The sequence below is a fragment of the Nothobranchius furzeri genome, chromosome 11 (genome assembly GCF_043380555.1).
Source record: "Nothobranchius furzeri strain GRZ-AD chromosome 11, NfurGRZ-RIMD1, whole genome shotgun sequence".
NCBI lineage: Eukaryota > Metazoa > Chordata > Actinopteri > Cyprinodontiformes > Nothobranchiidae > Nothobranchius > Nothobranchius furzeri.
This window is the reverse complement of record NC_091751.1, coordinates 53,441,844-53,463,074: the sequence shown is the minus strand read 5'-3', so window position 1 is coordinate 53,463,074 and position 21,231 is coordinate 53,441,844. Positions and strand designations below refer to the sequence as shown.

The following is a 21,231-nucleotide window of genomic DNA, read 5'->3' as shown; positions in this document are numbered from 1 at the left end:
TACAATTAGACTGATCACTATTTATCTATTTTTCTATTACGTCTTGTTATTTTATTCTTTTACTTATTTGAAAATTTTACAGCATTTCCTCTGTGGGAGCCCTCTGTTTCAGGTCGGCGGCAGTGGCGGCCTCGGTGCTCTCCAGGTGGTGCTTGGGTGTAGGTGGAGTCCTTGCCCTCCCTCCTTGGTCTCCCTGTGTCGGTGTCCTGGATGCTGCCATGGATCTGCTACTGTTGGAACAGACGACTCCCCGATGGCGTTTCCTTATGTATCTGATTCATCTGAGCTCAGCCCAGTGTTTAATTAGGTTCTCAATTGTGGTGTGTGTGCATGTGGGTATGTGTGTGTGTATGTGCGTGTCACTGGGTTGGGGATAGGGGGGTTTTAATTGTCAATGACATTTGTAGAACATGTGGGTCTTTTTAATCTGTAAAGCACTTTGAGTTACATTTTCTGTATGAAAAGCGATTTATAAATAAAGTCTGATTTTGGCCAACAAACATCAATAAACAGTATCAATAATCACCACTGCATACTGATTAGGAATGTGGTATTCTTTTACAAAATAAAATGACACATTGCATGACTATTATGTAATTATGGGCTGTGCAAACATATAAATTGTATTTCAGTACAAATCTGGACTCCATCCCAAAAAGTATGTAACTGACAAAGGAAACAACTACATATTAAAAATATTTCTCTACTTCTTGCATCTACACTCATCTAAAAGATTATTAGGAACACCTGATCAACTTCTCAATGCAATTATCTAATCAACCAATCACATGGCAGTTGCTTCAATGCATTTAGGGGTGTGGTCCTGGTCAAGATAATCTCCTGAACTCCACACTGAATGTCAGAATGGGAAAGAAAGGTGATTAAAGCAATTTAGAGCGTGGCATGGTTGTTGGTGCCAGACGGGCCGGTCTGAGTATTTCACAGTCTGCTCAGTTACTGGGATTTTCACCCACAACCATTTCTAGGGTCTACAAAGGATGGTGTGAAAAGGGGAAAAACATCCAGTATGCGGCAGTCCTGTGAGCGAAAATGCCTTGTTGATGCTAGACGTCAGAGGAGAATGGGCCGACTGATTCCAGCTGATAGATGAGAAACTTTGACTGAAATAACCACTCGTTACAACCGAGGAATGCAGCAAAGCATTTGTGAAGTCATAACACGCACAACCTTGTGGCGGATGGGCTACAACACCAGAAGACCCCACCGGGTACCACTCATCTCCACTACAAATAGGAAAAAGAGGTTACAATTTGCACAAGCTCACCAAAATCGGACAGTTGAAGACTGGAAAAATGTCTGGTCTGATGAGAAAAATGTCTGATCTGATGAGAAAAATGTCTGGTCTGATGAGTCTCGATTTCTGTTGAGACATTCAAATAGTAGTCAGAATTTGGCGTAAACAGAATGAGAACATGGATTCATCATGCCTTGTTACCACTGTGCAGGCTGGTGGTGGTGGTGTAATGATGTGGGGGATGTTTTCTTGGCACCCTTTAGGCTCCTTAGTGCCAATTGGGCATCATTTAAATGCCACGGGTTACCTGAGCATTGTTTCTGACCATGTCCATCCCTTCATGACCACCATGTACCCACCCTCTGATGGCTACTTCAAGCAGGATAATGCACCATGTCATAAAGCTCCAATCATTTCTAATTGTTTTCTTGAACATGACAATGAGTTGACTGTACTACAACGGTCCCACAGCCACCAGATCTCAACCCGATAGAGCATCTTTGGGATGTGGTGGAATGGGAGCTTCGTGCCCTGGATGTGCATCCCACACATCTCCATCAACTGCAAGATGCTATCCTATCAATATGGGCCAACATTTCTAAAGAATGCTTTCAGCACCTTGTTGAATCAATGCCATGTAAAATTAAAGCAGTTCTGAGGGCGAAAGGTGGTCAAACACCGTATTAGTATGGTGTTCCTAATAATCCTTTAGGTGAGTAAATGTCGTTGTACCTTCTAAATCACGTGCACTTCCTCAAGCTAAACCTACAGTTTTAAAATGTCAGAGGCAAAACACATCAAAACGAATGCCTCCAAGATTTTCAACTATGAAAAACAATTTTTTATGCACGCCGACTGTCTTCTCTCATGGCAGCTTTTCTCTGCTTTTACAGCATCGCTCTGTTTATACTTGGTGTCAACTCAGGTTATAAACAAACCTCAGACTGTTGCAAAATTAGCTTATGTAACTTTTATTTTTATGGAAGTCTATGTTCACGCTAAAGTGATTAATATATTATTTTTAATATTTATGCTCCAATTATGTTTTCATCAACATAAAACAACTTTATACCCATAAAATTGAATCTGTTCCTGCAGTTTAGTTTAAAATATGAACTTAACATATCAATTGTGTTGAATAATTGTAATTTCAATGTTGTGACACCCCCCACTTACTTGATGGTATTTATTTAATAGCTTGTTTTATTTATTTAACTTTATTGCAGTAGAAAAAAAGAAAACTACACTAAATCATCTAATATTTTATTTGAGACATGGACAACCTCTACTTTTCAGCTTGTCTACTTAAAAAAATGTTTTAAAACTCAAGGTTTCATTGCAAAATTGAACAATTTGAAAAAATGTATGTGCAACGTCTTTAGTTCAGTCAATAAAGATAGCATAATTTAGTTTAAATGTTTTATTTGCAGAAAAAAACTTGAATTTGAATGAGGTGTAAATATATTTTGCTCCAACTTTGTGTTCCATGCAATCAGATCCCAAACTGTGTTTCTAAGGGGATTTAGGCTGTGTGTTTGACAGGCCAAGATGCCCAGCAGTCAGACCACCTGCTGCATGGAGAGCTGCCAGCAGAGTGTCTACGCATGCACACGGAGTAAACATGCAAAGTCTCCGAGGGACCTGATGGATGGTATGGAAAAAGTGCAAAGCAAATAAGAGGGATGCAACTATTTAAAACCTGCAATGTTTTTTGTGCTTGATATGTAAAAAAGGCATTAATTAATGGAAAGGGCTTCAACACATAGGCCTACTGAAGGTACTCCAAATGTTACCATCACAACCCCAACTCTAACCCGAACACCCAAAAAATATAGTTTCTCAATCCTCAAAATGAGTCTTAAAGCTCAAACACAACAAATACACATACAATTTCCTTAACTTTACCTAATAATTGCCACTCTGGTCCTCGTGACTACACATGCGCAGAGCTTCTGGCACCCTCAAAGCCACATACTTCCGCGTGGAACTTGGCTCGCACTCACATCCGAAGACTCGGGGTATTCTATCCCTTAGTAAAGATCACACCAGTGCCAGACATTTTCAGCTCCTGCAGTGGCATCATCACAACATCAAATTCTTTCATAAACGAAAAAGCTGTAAATAAAGTTGCTTCATCATCTATTTTTACAACTCAGACATCTGGAGCAGCTGGAGTTACTTCAGGTTTGAGTCACAGCAGCTATAAAATCCCTGACTTTTCTCAATTTCTGTTTTTCAGGAGTCAAAATTATCACGACCAGCACCAGAGCTTTTAGCTGCATGTGTAGGTTGTCCTGTCCGCTGATCCGAAACCAGGCGCTCTCACTTAACATCACCCACACAGATGCTGCTCCCACATAGATGCATAAGAGGAAAACACTGAAACGCCCACTTCCACTGGATCTCTCTCAGCATTACCTAAGAAGAGGCTGACCAGCCTGAGCAGTGAGAGACGAGTCTAAAAATACAAACAGCGCTTGATCTATGAGCACACCCGGCAGACGAGGAGCACACACACATCACTGACTGCTGATCCTAGAGTGATCGTTTTAAATGGTTTCTTTTACAGAAAGCCAGCAAGGCTGAACTGATCTAGTGCAGCTTTCACCTGTGGAACAATCCATCGCACTTTAATCGGACCAGAGTTGTCAGCGGGAAAAGAGGTAGAGATTGATTCTGGAGGGCGGTCACGTTGGCTCACTTGTACAAGCACATGTGAAAGCAAATGCTCCAGTTTTATTGTTTATTTATCTAACACTTAACAGTTCTGTAAAATTAACAAGGACAGTGGAAATTAGGGGTAAATTCTCATATTTACAGAGATATGATGCAGTAGATTCTCACTAACTCAGGATTTATTTAGGTTTTTGTTTGTTTTGTTTAAAGTTAACTGGACTCTGATTCTGGTATTTTTAGGGTAAATGTTTTAAACATCACCCAAAAAAGTATCGATTTTGTTTCTGGCATGATTTCTAGCATAAGCCACAGAAGAATGCATCATCCTCTAAATTTTAGCAAGTTTCAGCTGGTATTAAGTCACTTTTTAATTGCTTTTTTTAAATTGCTTTTTAACAGAAATCAACCTTTTTTAAAACAACATAAGCAGCATGAACTGTTTTACTTTTTATAAAAAGGAAAATCAAGATCCTCCTTGAACTATCACCTTATTGTGGTGGAGGAGTTTGAGTGCCCTAATGATCCTAGGAGCTATGTTGTCTGGGGCCCTTTGTGCCCCTGGTAGGGTCTCCCGTGACAAATGGGTCTTAGGTGAAGGGTGAGACAAAGAACGGTTCAGAGGATCTTTCATGGATGTACGATCAAAGAGTCGGAGTACCCGGCCCGGAGGGTTACCGGGGTCCCACCCTGGAGCCAGGCCTGGGGTTGGGGCCCGTGAGCGAGCGCCTGGTGGCCGGGCTTTTGCCCACGGGGCCCGGCCGGGCCCAGCCCGAACTGGATATATGGGCTCATCCAACTGTAGACCCACCACCTGCAGGAGGAACATGAAGGGTCCGGTGCAGTGTGGATCGGGTGGCAGACCGAGGCGGGAGCCTTGGCGGTCCGATCCCCGGACAAGGAAACTGGTTTTTGGGACATGGAACGTCACCTCGCTGGCGGGGAAGGAGCAGGAGCTTGTGGCAGAGGTTGAGTGGTTCTGGCTAGATAAAGTCGGACTCACCTTGACACATAGCATTGGCTCTGGAACCCAAGTCCTTGAGAGGGGTTGGACACTCTCCTTTGCTGGAGTTGCTCCGGGTGAGGCGGAGGGCTGGGGTTGGCTTTTTGTTAGCCCTAAGACTCTCTGCCTGTGTGTTGGGGTTTACCCCGGGGGGCGAGAGGGTAGCTTCCCTGCGCCTTCGGGTCGGGGAACAGGTCCTGACTGTTGTTTGTGCTTATGGGCCAAATATCAGTTCAGAGTACCCACCATTTTTGGAGTCCCTGGGACAAGTGCTAGATAGTGCTCCATCAGGGGACTCCATTGTCCTGCTGGGGGACATCAATGCTCACGTGGGCAATGACAGCATGACCTGGAGGGGTGTGATTGGGAGGAACGGCCCGCCTGATCTGAACTCGAGTGGTGTTTTGTTATTGGGCTTCTGTGCAAGCCGCAGTTTGGCCATAACGAACACCACATTCGAACATAAGGATGCCCGTCGGTACACTTGGTACCAGGGCAGTCTAGGTCACAGGTCGATGAAAGACTTTGTAGTCGTATCATCTGACCTGTGGCTGTATGTTTTGGACACCCGAGTGAAGAGAGGAATGGAGCTATCAACTGATCACCACCTGGTGGTGAGTTGGATCAGATGGCAGGAGAAGATGCCGCGTAGACATGGCAGACCCAAATGCATAGTGAGGGTCTGCTGGGAACGCCTGGCAGAAGAACCTGTCAAGACAGTCTTCAATTCCCACCTCCGGCAGAGCTTTGACCGCATCCCGAGAGCAGTGGGGGGCATTGAATCCGAGTGGGCCTTGTTCCACTCCGCGATTGTTAAGGCGGCTGTTGCTAGCTGTGGTCGCAAGGTGGCCGGTGCCAGTCGTGGTGGCAGCCCCCGTACCCGCTGGTGGACACCAGAGGTTCGGGGAGCCGTCAGGCTGAAGAAGGAGGTCTACAGGGCATGGCTTGTCTGTGGTTCTCCAGAGGCAGCAGACGGGTACAGGATAGCCAGGCGGGGTGCAGCAGTGGCAGTTGCAGAGGCAAAATCTCAGGCGTGGGAGGAGTTTGGTGAGGCCATGGAGATAGACTATCGATCGGCTCCAAACTGGTTCTGGCAAACTGTCCGGCACCTCAGGTGAGGATGGCAGCAACTTGCTCACACTGTTTACAGTGGGGGATGGGGAGCTGCTGACGTTAACTAGTCGGACGGTGGAAGGAATACTTTGAGGAGCTCCTCAATCCCACCTACGCGCATTCCGAGGAGGAACCAGAGCCGGGAGACCTGGGGATGGAATGTCCAATCTCGGGGGCAGGAGTTGCTGAGGTAGTCAAACAACTACACAGCGGTGGGGCACCGGGGATGGATGAGATTCGTCCTCGGTATCTCAAGGCTATGGATGTTGTAGGGCTGTTTTGGTTGACACGTCTCTGCAACATTGTGTGGTCATCAGGGGCAGTTCCTGTGGAGTGGCAGACCAGGGTTATGGTCCCCATCTTTAAGAAGGGTGACCTGAGGGTGTGTTCCAACTATAGGGGGATCACACTCCTCAGCCTCTCTGGAAAGGTCTACTCCAAGGTACTGGAGAGGAGGGTCCGATCGATAGTTGAATCTCAGATTGAGGAGGAGCAATGTAGTTTTCGTCCTGGCCGTGGAACTGTGGATCAGCTCTATACCCTTGCAAGGGTGATGGAGGGGGCATGGGAGTTTAACCAACCAATCCACATGTGTTTCTGATGCCATACAGTGATGACATGTTTAGCCGCATGCTGTCCTTCAACCACTGGTTGTCTAGGTGGTGTCCTGAAAACAATGTGGTTTACATTGATAATTGGAAAACTTTTTGGGGAAAACCTGGTCTGATGCGAAGAGACGGCATGCATCCCTCTTTGGATGGAGCAGCTCTTCTTTCTAGGAACATGACCAACTTTATTAGTCCTCCATGACAACCCAGGGTCCAGACCAGGAAGCAGAGTCATAGTTTAACACACCCCTCTGCAGCTTCTGTACTGTTACCCACCCACTACCCCATTGAGACAGTGTTCTGCCCACGGCCAAAACCATACCAATTAAATATCAGGCTTAATAAAGCAAATCATGGAAATCTCATAAATATTACAACAAATTCAACTGAGCAGAAAACTAGAAAAATTAAATGTGGGTTATTGAACATTAGATCTATTTTTTCTAAGACTTTGTTAGTTAATGACTTGGTTTGTGATAATCAGATTTCTTTGCTCTCTTTCTCACAGAATCCTGGCTGCAGCAAGAGGACTATGTTAGTTTAAATGAGTCGACTCCTTCTAATTATTTAAATCAACATATTGCTCGAAGTACAGGGCGAGGAGGAGAAGTAGCAACCATTTTTCATTCAGACCTGTTAATCAATCCCTACCAATTAATAGTTACAGTTCTTTTGAACATCTTATTCTTAGTTTTCCTAATCCAGATCGCAAAACTGTAAAACCACTCTTGCTTATAGTTTTGTATCGTTTTTTTTTTTTTTTTTTTCAGATTTGGTGCTAAATACTGATAAGGTCATTGTAGTAGGGATTTTAACATTCATGTGGACATTGAAAATGATAGCCTCAATGTAGCCTTTAGTAATATCTTAGATTCAATTGGTTTTACCCAAAGAATACATAGCTCCACCCATTCCTGCCATCATACTATAGACCTTGTGCTGACTTATGGCATAGAGTGTGAGGAAATAATATTTCCACATAATTCAGTCCTCTCGGACCACTTTTTGATAACATTTGAGTTTTTTATAACTGAGTTCTCGAGACATGAAAGTAAATTTCACTATAGTCGGTCTCTCTGACAATGCTGTTGCATCTTTTAAATCAACTGTTCCATTTTTACTATCTTCAGCATCTCAGAGGAACGTATCAGAGGGCAATATTTTTATTTCTAACCCTTCACAAATTGATGCTTTAGTTCATAATGTTACTTCCTCTTTACGTGTGGTATTAGATGATGTTGCCCCTTTAAAAAAGAAGGTAATTAGGGACAGGAAGTTGGCTCCCTGGTTTAATTCTCATTTACAAACTTTAAAACAAAACTCTAGAAAATTGGAGAGAAAATGGTGCTCTACACACCAGGAGGAGTCCTACTTATCCTGGGAAAATAGTCTTGTGCTTTATAAAAATAAGCTTCAACAAGCTAGAATTGCTTATTTTTCATCGCTAATTGAAAAGAATAAGAATAATCCAAAATTTCTTTTCAGTACAGTTGCCAAACTTCCACAGAATCATAGCTCTGAACCATCTATTCCCTTAGCCCTCAGCAGCAACGACTTTATGGGATTTTTCACAAGTAAAATTAATTCTATTAGAAACAAAATCATTAGCATCCTCCCTAATGCGATTTCTTCTTCCTCAGGAAGTGAGGCAGCATCTGAGGTAACTGTAGAACATCATCTGTGTTTGAACCGTTTTGATCCTGTTGAGCTTTCAGAGTTATCAAAAATATTAGCTTCATCTAAACCTTCAACTTGCATTTTAGATCCAATTCCAACCAAATTATTTAAAGATGCATTTCCTTTGGTTACTGCCCCCATTCTAGATATAATCAATCTATTCTTAGTAAATGGATACGTACCACAGGATTTTAAGGTTGCTGTAATCAAACATTTACTTGAGAAGCCTTCTCTGGATCCAGGTGACCCAATGAATTATAGACCAATATCTAACCTTCCATTTTTATCCAAAGTCCTTGAGAAAATAGTGGCCATCCAAGTATGTGAGCATTTAAACACTAATGATCTGTTTGAGGAACTTCAGTCTGGTTTTAGAGTATCACAGCACTGAAAATGCAAATAGTGAAAGTTACAAATGATATTCTCATGGCCTCAGAAAAGAATCTTGTGTCTGTTCTTGTCTTGTTAGATCTCAGTGCTGCTTTTGACACAGTTGATCACAATGTTTTTTAGAAAGGCTTGAAGGGGTCAAAGGAACAGCGCTAGTCTGGTTTAAATCCTACCTGCCAGATATCATTTTGTAAATGTACATGACAAATCTTCTTCATACTTCAGGGTTACTTGTGGAGTACCACAGGGGTCAGTGCTTGGACCAATTATTTTTACTATATATATGCTCCAAGTTGTTAAAATTGTTAGACAGCATGGGATAAACTTCTACCGTTATGCTGACAATACTCATTGTTGGCGACTGTCAAGCCTTTGAGTCGCTGAGCAGCTGAATAGGGGAATAATGTTGACACGCCCGCTGTTCCACTCGTACAGTAAGTCAAAGTTCCAGGTTAAAAAACTCCTTTATTTGTTATCAAAGCCTTAAAATCCGTTGAAAACAGTGATAAATAAAAGAAACATTCTAAGCTTGAGCGGTCAGCAAAAAAGTCGACTTCCCCATCACCCACTCACTCTCCCATTCCCTCGCCTGAACAAGTGATAGCAATCACTATTACTATTACCGACACCACGTGACCCAAGGCAACGCCTATCCACAACACTCAGGCCCTGTCCACACGTAGCTGGGGATCTGCCAAAACGTAGATATTTTTCTACGTTTTGGCCTGTAATCCACACGAAAACTGAGTTTTTTCACACGAAAACGGAGCTTTTCAAAAACTCCGGCCAAAGTGAAGATCTGCGTTTTCTCCATTTTGGGTGTTTGCGTGTGGACAGACAAAACCAGAGTTATAAGGTCCGCAACGTCACTTTCCGTGACAAAAAAATGCTGACATCACGTGTGCGACCTGTGTTTACACTAGCCGACAGCATGGATGCCCTCAGAGCTGCGCTCGCTTTATCAATTGTCCAAGTGCTTTTTGCTTGTTTGTTTTTGCAAGCAGAATTACTGCTCCTTGCGGAAGACCACAGACGAAGGACGAGGTTAAGAACGGGGAAGTACTGCCACCTACAGGTCTGGCATGTCCTTAACGACGTATTTATCCAGGTATGTGTGGACAGAGTTTTTTTTTTAAACGAGGTGGTGTGGATGCAAGTTTTTGGAGGGGCGGATATTCGTTTTTCAAAAAACCAGGCTACGTGTGGACTAGACCTCAGTTTATCTATCCATTAACCCTGATGAACCTAATCAGTTAGTTAGATGACAGGCTTGTCTTGAAGACGTAAAAAATTGGATGACTCAAAACTTTTTGCTTTTAAATGATGACAAGACTGAAGTTCTCATCTTTGGACCTGAAATTCAGAAAAGGAAATTGCTTAGTCAATCACCTGACCTGAATGGCATTACAGTAATCTCCGAGAACAAAGTAAGGAACCTTGGTATTATCTTTGACCAGTACATGTCATTCAAATCCCACGTTAAACAGGTTTGTAGGATTTCCTTTTTCCACCTTCGGAATATTGCTAAGATTAGATGCATCCTTACCAGGACTGATGCTGAAAACCTAGTTCATGCATTTATTACATCAAGACGGGATTACTGTAATTCATTACTCTCAGGAAATCTACAGAATGTAGTTAAAAGTCTTCAGCTTGTCCAAAATGCTGCTGCTTGAGTTCTGCTGAGAATTAAAAAGAGAGATCATATCTCTCCTGTCTTAGCTTCCCTACATTGGCTGCCTGTTGAATTCAGAATAGATTTTAAGATCCTCCTTCTCACATATAAAGCTCTTAATAATCAAGCTCCATCATACATCAGTGACCTGATTGTTCCATATGTTTCTAACTGAGCACTTCGCTCTCGGACTGCAGGTTTACTGGTGGTTCCCAGAACATCTAAAAATCGGATGGGAGGCAGATCTTTTAGTTATCAGGGTCCTCTCTTGTGGAACCAACTCCCAGCTTTAGTCCGTGAGGCAGACACCTTGTCTACTTTTAAGAATAGGCTTAAAACATTTTTATTTGATTGGGCCTATGGTTAAAATCTGATGTTAGCCTGGATCTGGACAAGTGGGGGAATAGAGGGAGGTGAAGTGTACAGTCGGTAAAGACGACTCTCCCTTGCCCTGCCTCCAACATGCCTCCATCTGAAAGGCTAGGTTATCCAGAGTTATCTCTGTAGTTATGCTGCTATAGTCTTAGACTGCTGGAGGACACACTGACCACTTTCCACACTCTACTATTTTCTTCTACAATCTGCTCTTTAACTGTATTATTTCCTGCAATTTCAGCTGTTACTTTATTTTTTCTCTAAGTGTTCCCCCCCCCCCCCCCCCCCCCCCCCCAGAGGAAGCTACACTGATGTTCTACTGAGCTGTGGTAGCCTCATGGAGGGGGCCATCGTCTTGAACACTGTTGCTGACCATTTAACCATTCTCCCTCTCCTGATAATAACTCTTTACTTTCCTTGACATTGAATGTGCTACTACTAGTTTACCCGTTTAATTATAGATTCACTAGGATAAATACAATAACGTTTATCTCTCACCAAATAGAATATTTACTAAGAAATCACAATGTAACCATAGAAACACTACTTGGTGTTTGTGTGTGTGTGTGTGTGTGTGTGTGTGTGTGTGTGTGTGTGTGTGTGTGTGTGTGTGTGTGTGTGTGTGTGTGTGTGTGTGTGTGTGTGTGTGTGTCTGCTCTGTCTTCTTGATCCCCAGTGAGTCGTGGTGGATGGCTACTTATACTGAGCCAGGATCCTCTGGAGGTTTCTTCCTGTTAAAAGGGAGTTTTCCTCTCCACTGTCGCTGCATGTTTGCTTAGTATGAGGGTTGCTGTAAAGTCACTGTCACTAGTCAGTGACTTGATGCAATTTGCTGGGTTCCTTATATACGAAACTTTTTTCTGATTGGATTAATGAATTGACCTGTATTGTAATGTTTATTATGTGAAGTGCTTTGAGATGACGCTTGTCGTGATTTGGTGCTATATAAATAAACTTGAATTGAATAGAATTCAGTTCATAACTTTTATGGACAAGATTTTTAGGTGTAGCCAAGACGTTGAGGGGATCTGTTTTGGTGGCCTAATGATCAGGTCTCTACTTTTTGCAGATGATGTGGTCCTGTTGACTTCATCAGAACGTGATCTCCAGCTTTCGTTGGATCGGTTCACAGCAGAGAGAGAAGCAGCTGGGAGGAGAATCAGCTCCTCTAAATTCAAGTCCATGGTCTTGAGTCGGAAAGGAGTAGAATGCCTTCTCTGGGTCAGGGATGAGGTCCTGCCCCTAGTGGTGGAGTTAAACTATCTTGCGATCTTGTTCACGAGTGAGGAAAAGCTGGAGAGGGACATTGATATAATAAATTCCCAGTGAGAGTTGCACTCCGCACACATCACTGCCGGTCTGTTGTGGTGAAGAAAGAACTTAGCCAAAAGGCTAAGCTCTCGATTTACCGGTCGATCTACCTTCCTACCCTCATCTATGGTCACGTGCTTTGGGTAGTGACCGAGAGAACGAGATTGTGGATACAAGCGGCCAAAATGAGTTTTCTCCGCAGCGAGTCTTGGTTCTCCCTTAGAAACAGGGTGAGAAGCTCAGTCATCCGGGAGGGGCTCGGAGTAGACTCGCTGCTCCTCCACATTGAGAGGAGCCAGTTGAGGTGGCTCGGGCATCTAGATAGAATGCCTCCTGGACGCCTTCCTGGTTATGTTTTCTGGGCGCGTTCAACTGAGAGGAGATCTAAAGGAAGACCCAGGACACACTGGAGGGACTATGTCCCTCATCTGACCAGGGAACACCTTAGGGGTTCCCCTGGAGAAGCTGGCCCAAGTGGCTGGGGAGAGGAAATTCTGGGCCTCACGGCTTAGGCTGCTGCCCCGCAACCCGAACCTGGAGAAGCGGACAAAAATGGACGGGTGATAAATGCATTTCAGCTTTAGATGTTAGTGAAACTTAGAAATTTGGTATAGTTCAAAAACAATATTAAAAAAATTCAAATAACATTTAAGTAAATGGTATTTATTTTAACAATTTTTTTAATGAATGTGGAATTTAAGCTCCATTGTTATTTTCTTTCTGTTTGGACACAAAGCTTACTAACAACCTTTTATTGGTCCATTTAATGTATTGTTTTCTTTAGCTTGAAAGACTGTAACTCCATTTAAACCATCCATGCAATGTATTTAATAAAATAAACTTTCTCTGTTGCACAGTTATACATTTAAGCTAAATTCATTTTTATAGACATTATGTTCCATCTCTCAGTAAATGAGTGTTCAGCTGATCCACATAAAATCCTTTACACACATTTTCCTCTCTCAGAAGGAAGATCAGAGGTATTCAGTCAAGCTTTAGGCTTCCCACCTGCAGGATTATCCATCAAATCAGTACAAGGCAGATGAGTGGGACTTCATCTGTGGAGCTGACATTCCCAAAAAAACAGAAAACTGCAGTGTGCTTCTATTTTTTTAATTTATAGTTTAATAATAAAAAAGCAACATCCTGGTTCTTCACCCTCATGCAGTCCGTCAGTCTATTATTGTTGGATCCATCAGTGTGAAGTGCTGGTTGTGCCACACCCCTATCTGCAGTCATCAGGGAACACTAGACATGAAATAATCTGACAGCTCAGACCAGAGTTCAACACACACACACACACACACACACACACACACACACACACACACACACACACACACACACACACACACACACACGCACCGAAGCAAACATCTCCCCACCGACAAACAAGCTGTGGCCCACTGGTGACCAGCAGAGGGTGCAGACACAGAGGCAGCCCTTGTTAACTGGAGGTTGTTGCTCAGATCAGTCACATTTAATCTTGTTCACGTCCTCTCCAGCTCCCTCATGTCAGGTAGCTCCTCTGATGTACTTTAAGGAGAGCGTGCCCACACACAAGTGTCTGCTGGAGCACTGCAGCCTGCTACAAAGGGCTGCTTCAAACACACATCCAAAGACGTCAGTGCGCTGACCTTCAGCTCACATCTGCGCACCACTGGCTCACCTTTTTTCTGACTTACTCTGGCACTTAGCACAGGGATCCTTCTCATACTCCAGCAGGTCCGCAGCTCGACTTCGAACGCTGGTGTTCCGCCGCAGTCCGGCTCCATCTCGCAAACCTCCATCTCGTAGGCGCGCTGCCTCCTCCTTGGCATACACACCCAGCTCCTGGGTGTAGCGTCCATACATCTGTGCATAGAAAAGAAAGAAGATCAGAAACAAGTAGATGATAGAAATGGGAGGCAGTGCGATTCAGCGTGGTTTTCACTTAAATACTGACATCACACAGTGAGACATCTGGCTTGTATAAACACTCTCAGGTCTAAAGTCAGGCTAAAGAGGAGCAGGTGTCAGATAAATGCATCTAAATGCTTCGTGCAATTCCCAAGCTCATCTTTAGATTTTTTAGGAATCTGTTGAGCTTTTCTTTGAGTTTAGTGGTGATTATTTCCCCCCTCCCCTCTCAGACTGATGAACAACGAGCTCCACCTGTCAGATCCCAGCTGGTTAAGTCTGCAGGGCTGCCAGACAATTGACTCCTGATAATGAGAGGCGGGGCTCATCGCTAACTGCTGCTTAAAAGAGGACCCTGAACAACTCATGTTATGTCTCCAGCTCTGTTTAGGGAGCAGTGTCCTCGAGCCATAATGGAGCTTATCAAGTGTCTTCTTGGTGTTGTCCTGATTTGTGGAGTTTCTGCTCAGAAGTATTGGATGCAGCCTCAGCAACAGTCAACGGTTCCTCTGCCTGAAGCTCCTTTTGATAAATGTGATGTGGAAGAGGCTCAGAAGGTCCGCTGTGGGAGTCCGGACATCACAGCTGAACACTGTGAAGCCATCAGCTGCTGTTTTGATGGGCACCAGTGTTACTATGGGAAAACTGGTAACTATTTTTCAACCTTACAGGACCACTTTGTCTCGAAAGTTCAGTAGTTTTACAGAACTTTGTCTTTTTCAGTGACTGTGCAGTGTACCAGGGATGGCCAGTTCGTGGTGGTTGTAGCTAGAGATTCCACTCTGCCACCCATTGATGTGGACTCCATCAGCTTGATTGATGCAGATCATGAAGTCTGTGGCCCAGTTGATGGTACTTCAGCCTTTGTGATCTTCCAGTTCCCTGTGACAGCATGTGGCACTATTCTCAAGGTGGGTGATGCCTGACATTGCAGTAATCTGCTTTTCTGGACTACTAGTACAACCTTATGTTTAAAACTTGGATGTTGGATGTTAAAATTTAATATCTGTTAACCTAAAATGGCTTATTTCCTCAGGATGCTGAGGGTTATGTTGTGTATGAGAACCACATGTCGTCTTCATATGAAGTAGGCCTTGGACCAAGAGGATCCATCACTAGGGACAGCCACTTTGAGTAAGTCTAACACCAGAGTGCATGTATTAACAAAATCTGCTGAATTGGCTAACAATGTGGCTGCTTCCTTAGAAACGTCCTGATTCTAAGACTAAAACAATCTAAAGTTTTGAGAAGTTAAACTTGAGGCATTCAATTCACTGGATTTTTTTTAAATCTCAAAGCTGTAAGTGTAATTTTGGACCATGTGTGTGGATTCATGCGGTCAACTTAAGACCGGATGGGTCAACTTAAGACCGGATGTAACTCATGACAACTGGTATTTAATGGAGTGCTTCCCCATTTTGCAAAAATCCTGAGATTTATTGACTGGCACCCTCCCTCCCTATCAGCCTAATGACATAAATTCAGTAGCAACATCAAATTGGTATACTAAGTGCTGCTGTGCCAACAGGCTGCTGTTCCAGTGTAGATACTCTGGCACAAATGTGGAGGCTCTTGTTTTGGAGGTCATCCCTGTTCCTCCACCCCTGCCAGTGGCGGCTGCAGGGCTCCTGAGAGTTGAGCTCCGACTTGGTAATGGGCAGTGCCACTCCAAGGCATGTGTGGAAGGTGGGTTTAAACAATTTCTTAATTCCCCTCTCCCTTATATTTGGATTTTAATATTTGAATGTTTCTCAGACGTGGCAGGATACAGCTCCTTCTACAATGCAGCAGACTACCCAATCACTAAAGTTCTGCGGGAACCAATCTATGTTGAAGTTCGTCTCCTGGAGAGGTCTGACCCAAACATCATCCTGAACCTGGAGCACTGCTGGGCCACCTCAACCCCAAGCCCTGACAGCTTGCCACAGTGGGACCTGCTGGTTGATGGGTATCTTGAACTAGCTCTAACTAAACCTCAACTCAATGAATCTTAAAACTCAACTCAGTAATTATTCAACTGTATCCTTCTGACTGCAGGTGTCCTTACTGGGATGACCGATACCTGACTACGATGATTCCTGTGGATGCCTCTTCTGGTCTTGAGTTTCCAACTCACTATAAACGATTCATCAGCAGAATGTTCACGTTTGTTGCTCCAGATTCTCTGTCTCCTCAGAAAGACACGGTACATGAAGTCTTAAAGGGAAAAAACGTATTAATATTACAGAATCTTGATGCATCTACGTAATATTTCCAGGTGTTTATCCACTGTTCTACAGTTGTCTGCTACCCAAGCAGCACAAACTCCTGTGAACAATCCTGCCACAGGCAACGTGAGTAAATATACCATTGGCTGGCTTTGAAAGATCTGTTCTGTGAATTGACTTGGTGCAGTATTGCCTTCCACAGAATGCAGCATTTGTCAGTTCATAAGTTATTTCTAACCACTCATTGTATGATTTCTGCAGGACGAGCAGCGGCTATGAGGGATCCCTCAACCCAAACATCCTTGGTCTCAAGTGGGGAAGTGATCCTAACAAATGAACCTGATGAAATGTTAACACTTGCAGCCACAAAACTTTTTAAATAAAACTATTTAAAGGTCATAACTTGGTTTTGGTTTTTGTTAACCAGCGTTGCTGTGGTTGGCTTTGAATTGCAGATGTGGTGTTAAACTAAATCCAATAAAGGGCAAAATTTGAAGTTAAAATGAACTAAGACCATGCAATAGAGTAAACTTGACAATGCAAGCTTAAATATTAACATGCTATGGCCAGCTTTAACTCAAGAGTGGGTGGTTAAAAAGGAAGGTTTGACCCTGGCTCATGCAAATTACATCAAGACAAAACCCTGCCTGCTGGTGGCTGGAGGGACAGGATACATCTGTCCTTAGCCTCTTTCAAGCCCCAGGGCAACTGTTGCATTATCACATCACGCACAAATGACATGCTAAAGTCATAAAAGGTGCTAGTGTCATTCTTGGTCAGCTTTGCTTCCCAGACTTATGGGACAAATTTAAAGCATTAAATTCTAGTTTGCATAGCGCCGTCCACTTTTACAAAGGTGGCAACTTAAGTCTCAAATGCCGATCAGGATCGGCTACTTGGGCTGGAAAATCAGTCCAATTGCATATGCATAACTGGAGTCAGATCTAAATTGGGAGCTATGGAACTTGGCGATGTGACGAATCTGTAGGAAAACGCATGTTGGCTTTAACGGCTACGTGTGTACTCATGAGCAATGTTTTGGTGTTTGCAGTAAGGAAGCTGTATGGGTTCTGGTCTGCATTTGGCAAAGATGAGGTTTGAGAGGGCACAAGAATCTCAAGTTCCTGCTGCTGCTTCTCTGCTTTAATGGTACTCAAGGTTTCCTGTGACCAAAGGAACACGTTCTAAATCTTACAATTTTATGAAGCACTAAAGTCTTAAACTGAGTGACACCCATAATGTGGCATGGTTTCTGGATGGACTGTAATTTACACTGGTTTGTGTGCTGAATGTCTTAAGATATCTGCTCCCACAAGAGCACCAAATTTGACATGCATTCAAAAATTTGTAAAATAACATGAACAATCATGCAATGTAAACTGATATTTGCTTTCAAAACACCAATAAAGTGTAAAACTGGCTATACTGACTCCTGAGTTGAGACTAAAGGTGTAAGGGTAAGTGATCGTTTTGCTCTTGAATTTTTGAACACGGTGAAGATCAAAGAGATTACAGGTTGTGTTTTAGAAGGTAACATAACCTAAACAGGAAAAGCAGTTTTACATTAAGCAGTAGGGGTTGCATGACGTAATTTTTTAAAAGTCGACAGTCAATGAAAATCGAGTCGACGTTGACTAGTCGTTGATGACTACGTACACCTGAAGGCAGGGACGAAATTTTGATTTCAGAAGTGGGGGGGGACACAGCAGGCTTGTGCGGATTTGGGGTGGGGGGTGTTATGTAAATACCCCTTGACACGTCACGTGCCCATCTCAATAATTTTTCCATCCTCATATATATATATATATATATATCAAAGTTAAAAAATGTACAACTCTATTATTATTTTTATTTATTATCATTATTGAAGTGCAGTTTTGGCTGTTGACAATGGATAGGCCATTGTATTTATTGTTTTGGGTCTTTTTTATTGTTTTTGGTGCAACATTTTCTAACAGGGAGTGAGATTCCTTTTTTATTCAATTTTTGTTTGTTATTTTTATTCATTTAGAAGTTCTGGTTCTGGACATTTCAATGTTAAATGAAGGTTTATTTGTTGCATTTTAAAGGGTGTACTTGCATTATTATGATATATTAACATTATATTAGTGGTTATTTTGGTCTAGATAATGTTGACAATATCGTTTATCATCAACAATTTGTTGGACAAAATATCGTCCAGCAAAATTTGTTACATTCCCAGGCCTAGTCAAAAGTATAAAAATTATTTATACATAAACGGTCCCTCCTGAGATCTGGCCGTTTGTTCATTTGCTGTGTTAGAGGACATGCTGAACTAATGTTTTACACATGATCATCACCCTAACATTTGAGTGTATAAAAACATATTAAATATGTTTTTTCCCTTAAAAGTGTTTAAACAGTTGTTGCATTTCAACACACAAAAAATAAATGGAAAAAATAAGATAAATCTAATGAAAAGTGTACATCTTTGACATTAAGCTTAAAAAAATCTGTTGACGATGATGATACTGTTCATTTTTCAGAGCTTTTTAATGTGAAAATATACATTGCAATAGATAAGTTTACAATAAAGTTAAATGATAAAAGTTTTGAAGTTACACTTCTACTACTACTAGTAATAATAATTATGATGATAATAGTAATAATAATAAAACAATAATTATAATAATACGAATAAATTGTGTCTGAGGAGTCAGTTATGTGGAGGAGATGAGTTTGTAAAAGTTAGTTTTGAGTATGTTTGTGAAGGAGGAGGTGAGTCTGAGCTTAATGCAGGGGTGTCACATGTTCCAACTTACGTTTTGACTTTGAAAGAAGTCTCTTATATCCACTTTTCGTTTTCTTGACATGCTGCCTCCTGGCTGTGCCTAACTACCAAAGACTCACAAATGAACACTTATTCAAATGTTATGTAATGGAAGCTGAGCTGAGCTCTGATATTACACAGCGTCTAGTTGACGATGTGACTCAGTACCGGTGTTCCCTAGCGGCTCCAAACTAGCAAAACAACGTGAGCACGTTTTGACTGTTTCCAACTTGAGTGACAGCAGCAACAGCCAATAATACGTTAGCAAGTATCAGCAGAGCCAATAGATTAGCTTTTGGGCGGGTCTAATAGTAAACCGGTTTCCGTTTCGGTCCTAGTGCTCAACCAAATCCATTTAATGGAGCGTAACATTGTTTTTGGACGGAAAAAAGTGCAGGGGACCAAAACTGCCTTTTGAAAAAGTGGGGGGGACATGTCCCACCCGTCCCCCCCCAAAATTACGTCCCAGCCTGAAGGGGGGGTCGGTTGGTTCGCTGGAGTTTTTGACAATTAAATTTGCGCCCACATTTTCAAAGTTAAACACATCTCTTTTAACAACGGTAGTTTCTGCATATATATACTGTTCCTGCTTCAGCCCTCTCCCCCCTCCCCCTGCGCAGCGGCTGCAAACTCACTGATGCGCCTGCAACCTCTCGGAGTTCCTGCTGCTCTAAACATTAAAATAATTATTTCATTTTCTGTTCCTCACTTCTGATTACCTTCAATGGTGTCTGTTTGTTGCAACCACCAGGTACAAAAACTAACTTGTTTTTATTTGACTATTTTTCTGTCCTGTCTCTGTTTATTATCTTCCTGCATCTCCTCTCAATCCTAAAGAGAAACTGCTACCTGGGTTCATATATATTCACCTGCAGTTCTAAAAGATCCACCGACCGCAAAAACAGCGGAGTGCGAGCTGAGAGCGAACAGATGATGCGCCCCGCTCCACAGCAGCGGGGTGCATCAGGCAAAAATAAAAGACAGAAAGCATAAAAGGAAATGAGCCAACATGAACGATCGCATTACATTTGTTTTTGAGGGTGACACCTGATTTGATAATGTTACTGTGGCCATGCTCAGGACGCAGATGTCTGGAGCGTGTCAACGATCAGAGCTTTGCATGCGCAAGCTGGTTAAGATTAGGATGGGGTGAGGGGAAGGTTAAATTGCAAGAGGGAAAAGGTCACAATTTGGTTAAATGTCCGTTTTATGGCGGGTGTCAGTACAGACGCTCTGGCACAGCGCGTTGCCTCCGCCTCGATCCAGACGCGCAGGGGCTCATCACTTGCTGTCTTTTCCGAGGACTGCATCTTGTCATTATCATGTGACAGCGACTAGTCAATGACAGGCATAAAGAGTCACTACAGAGCAGTGAAGTCAACTAGTTCATACAACCCCTATTAAGCAGTACAGCAGGCTTAAACTTAATGAGCCCTTGAGTGAATCTGCTTATTGAAGCTGTAGACATTTTTCACACTCAGTTTATTTCAGTGTAAATGTGTGAAACACCCACTTATTGGTGCTATCTGAATATAGAAAGTTGCAGTCATTTCCTTGAGTCTGCACCTTTCATGACACAAGTGTGATGCACTCTTTTATTTTTAGCTTCTGTGTTCCAAACGTTAAGTCACATGAACTTATCAGGTCCAATGTTCCTATCTATGTAGCGGCAACTTGCCGTGTCTCCTTTAACGCTGTGCACCACCACCTCCTTTGTTTCCCTCAAATCTCATTGAGATGGGCATCACGACTCCTGCAGCCTAACTCTCTCTGCTTGCATGAACATGAAGGTGCAGAGGGAAAGCAGAGCATCTGTATAAGTTCTGTCTAATGCTGATCTCCCTCCACTTTTAACCCCTGTGCTGCTGAAATGCATTAAAGCAGGAGGCAGTGGAGCCTCATCTATAAGCTGAGCAGGAAAATTCTCAGAGGAATTGGCCAGGAGATGTAAAATGACAGCAGCTTCTGTGTGGACATGCATACTTATACCAGTGCAGTGAGTGTAAACAGATTTTACTACAGGAATGCTGACAATTTAACTGATGGATGCAGAGCAGACAGTGTGCATGTGCAGCATTGTAAATGTTTGTGCAATGATTAGAGTGACGTAAGTGAGTGAGACAAACAAAACGAGGGCATTCAGTCACTTTGAACCCAATGAACCATTTTATTCTAAAATCTTTAATCTTCTGGATCCAAAATCATTAGATTTTACCAGTCAACCTGGCTAAAGGCTGCAATGAAAATGTAAAAA

The 21,231-nt window shown here is 42.7% G+C and overlaps 2 protein-coding genes across 6 annotated transcripts in view; one reads left to right on the top strand and one right to left on the bottom strand.

Moving 5' to 3' along the window:
* The window catches only part of clcn2a (chloride channel, voltage-sensitive 2a), a 67,851-nt gene that overhangs the window by 32,925 nt on the left and 13,695 nt on the right, over positions 1 to 21,231 (bottom strand). For all 4 annotated transcript variants that reach the window (XM_054740256.2, XM_070541679.1, XM_070541677.1 and 1 more), the window contains exon 2: positions 13,766 to 13,934. In XM_054740256.2, coding sequence (XP_054596231.2) covers positions 13,766 to 13,934 — 169 coding nt within the window. The remainder of the gene's footprint in view (positions 1 to 13,765; positions 13,935 to 21,231) is intronic.
* Positions 14,336 to 16,588, top strand: LOC107383966 (zona pellucida sperm-binding protein 4). Of its 2 annotated transcripts, XM_015956918.3 has the most exons (8): positions 14,336 to 14,627; positions 14,703 to 14,890; positions 15,016 to 15,113; positions 15,508 to 15,665; positions 15,735 to 15,927; positions 16,017 to 16,164; positions 16,237 to 16,312; positions 16,448 to 16,588. In XM_015956918.3, the coding sequence occupies exons 1-8, from the start codon at positions 14,351 to 14,353 to the stop codon at positions 16,567 to 16,569; spliced, it is 1,260 nt and encodes a 419-aa protein (XP_015812404.3). In that variant the 5' UTR covers positions 14,336 to 14,350; the 3' UTR covers positions 16,570 to 16,588. The 2 variants fall into 2 exon arrangements, with proteins under 2 accessions (XP_015812404.3, XP_054596213.2); XM_054740238.2 differs by having other exon boundaries at positions 15,508 to 15,927.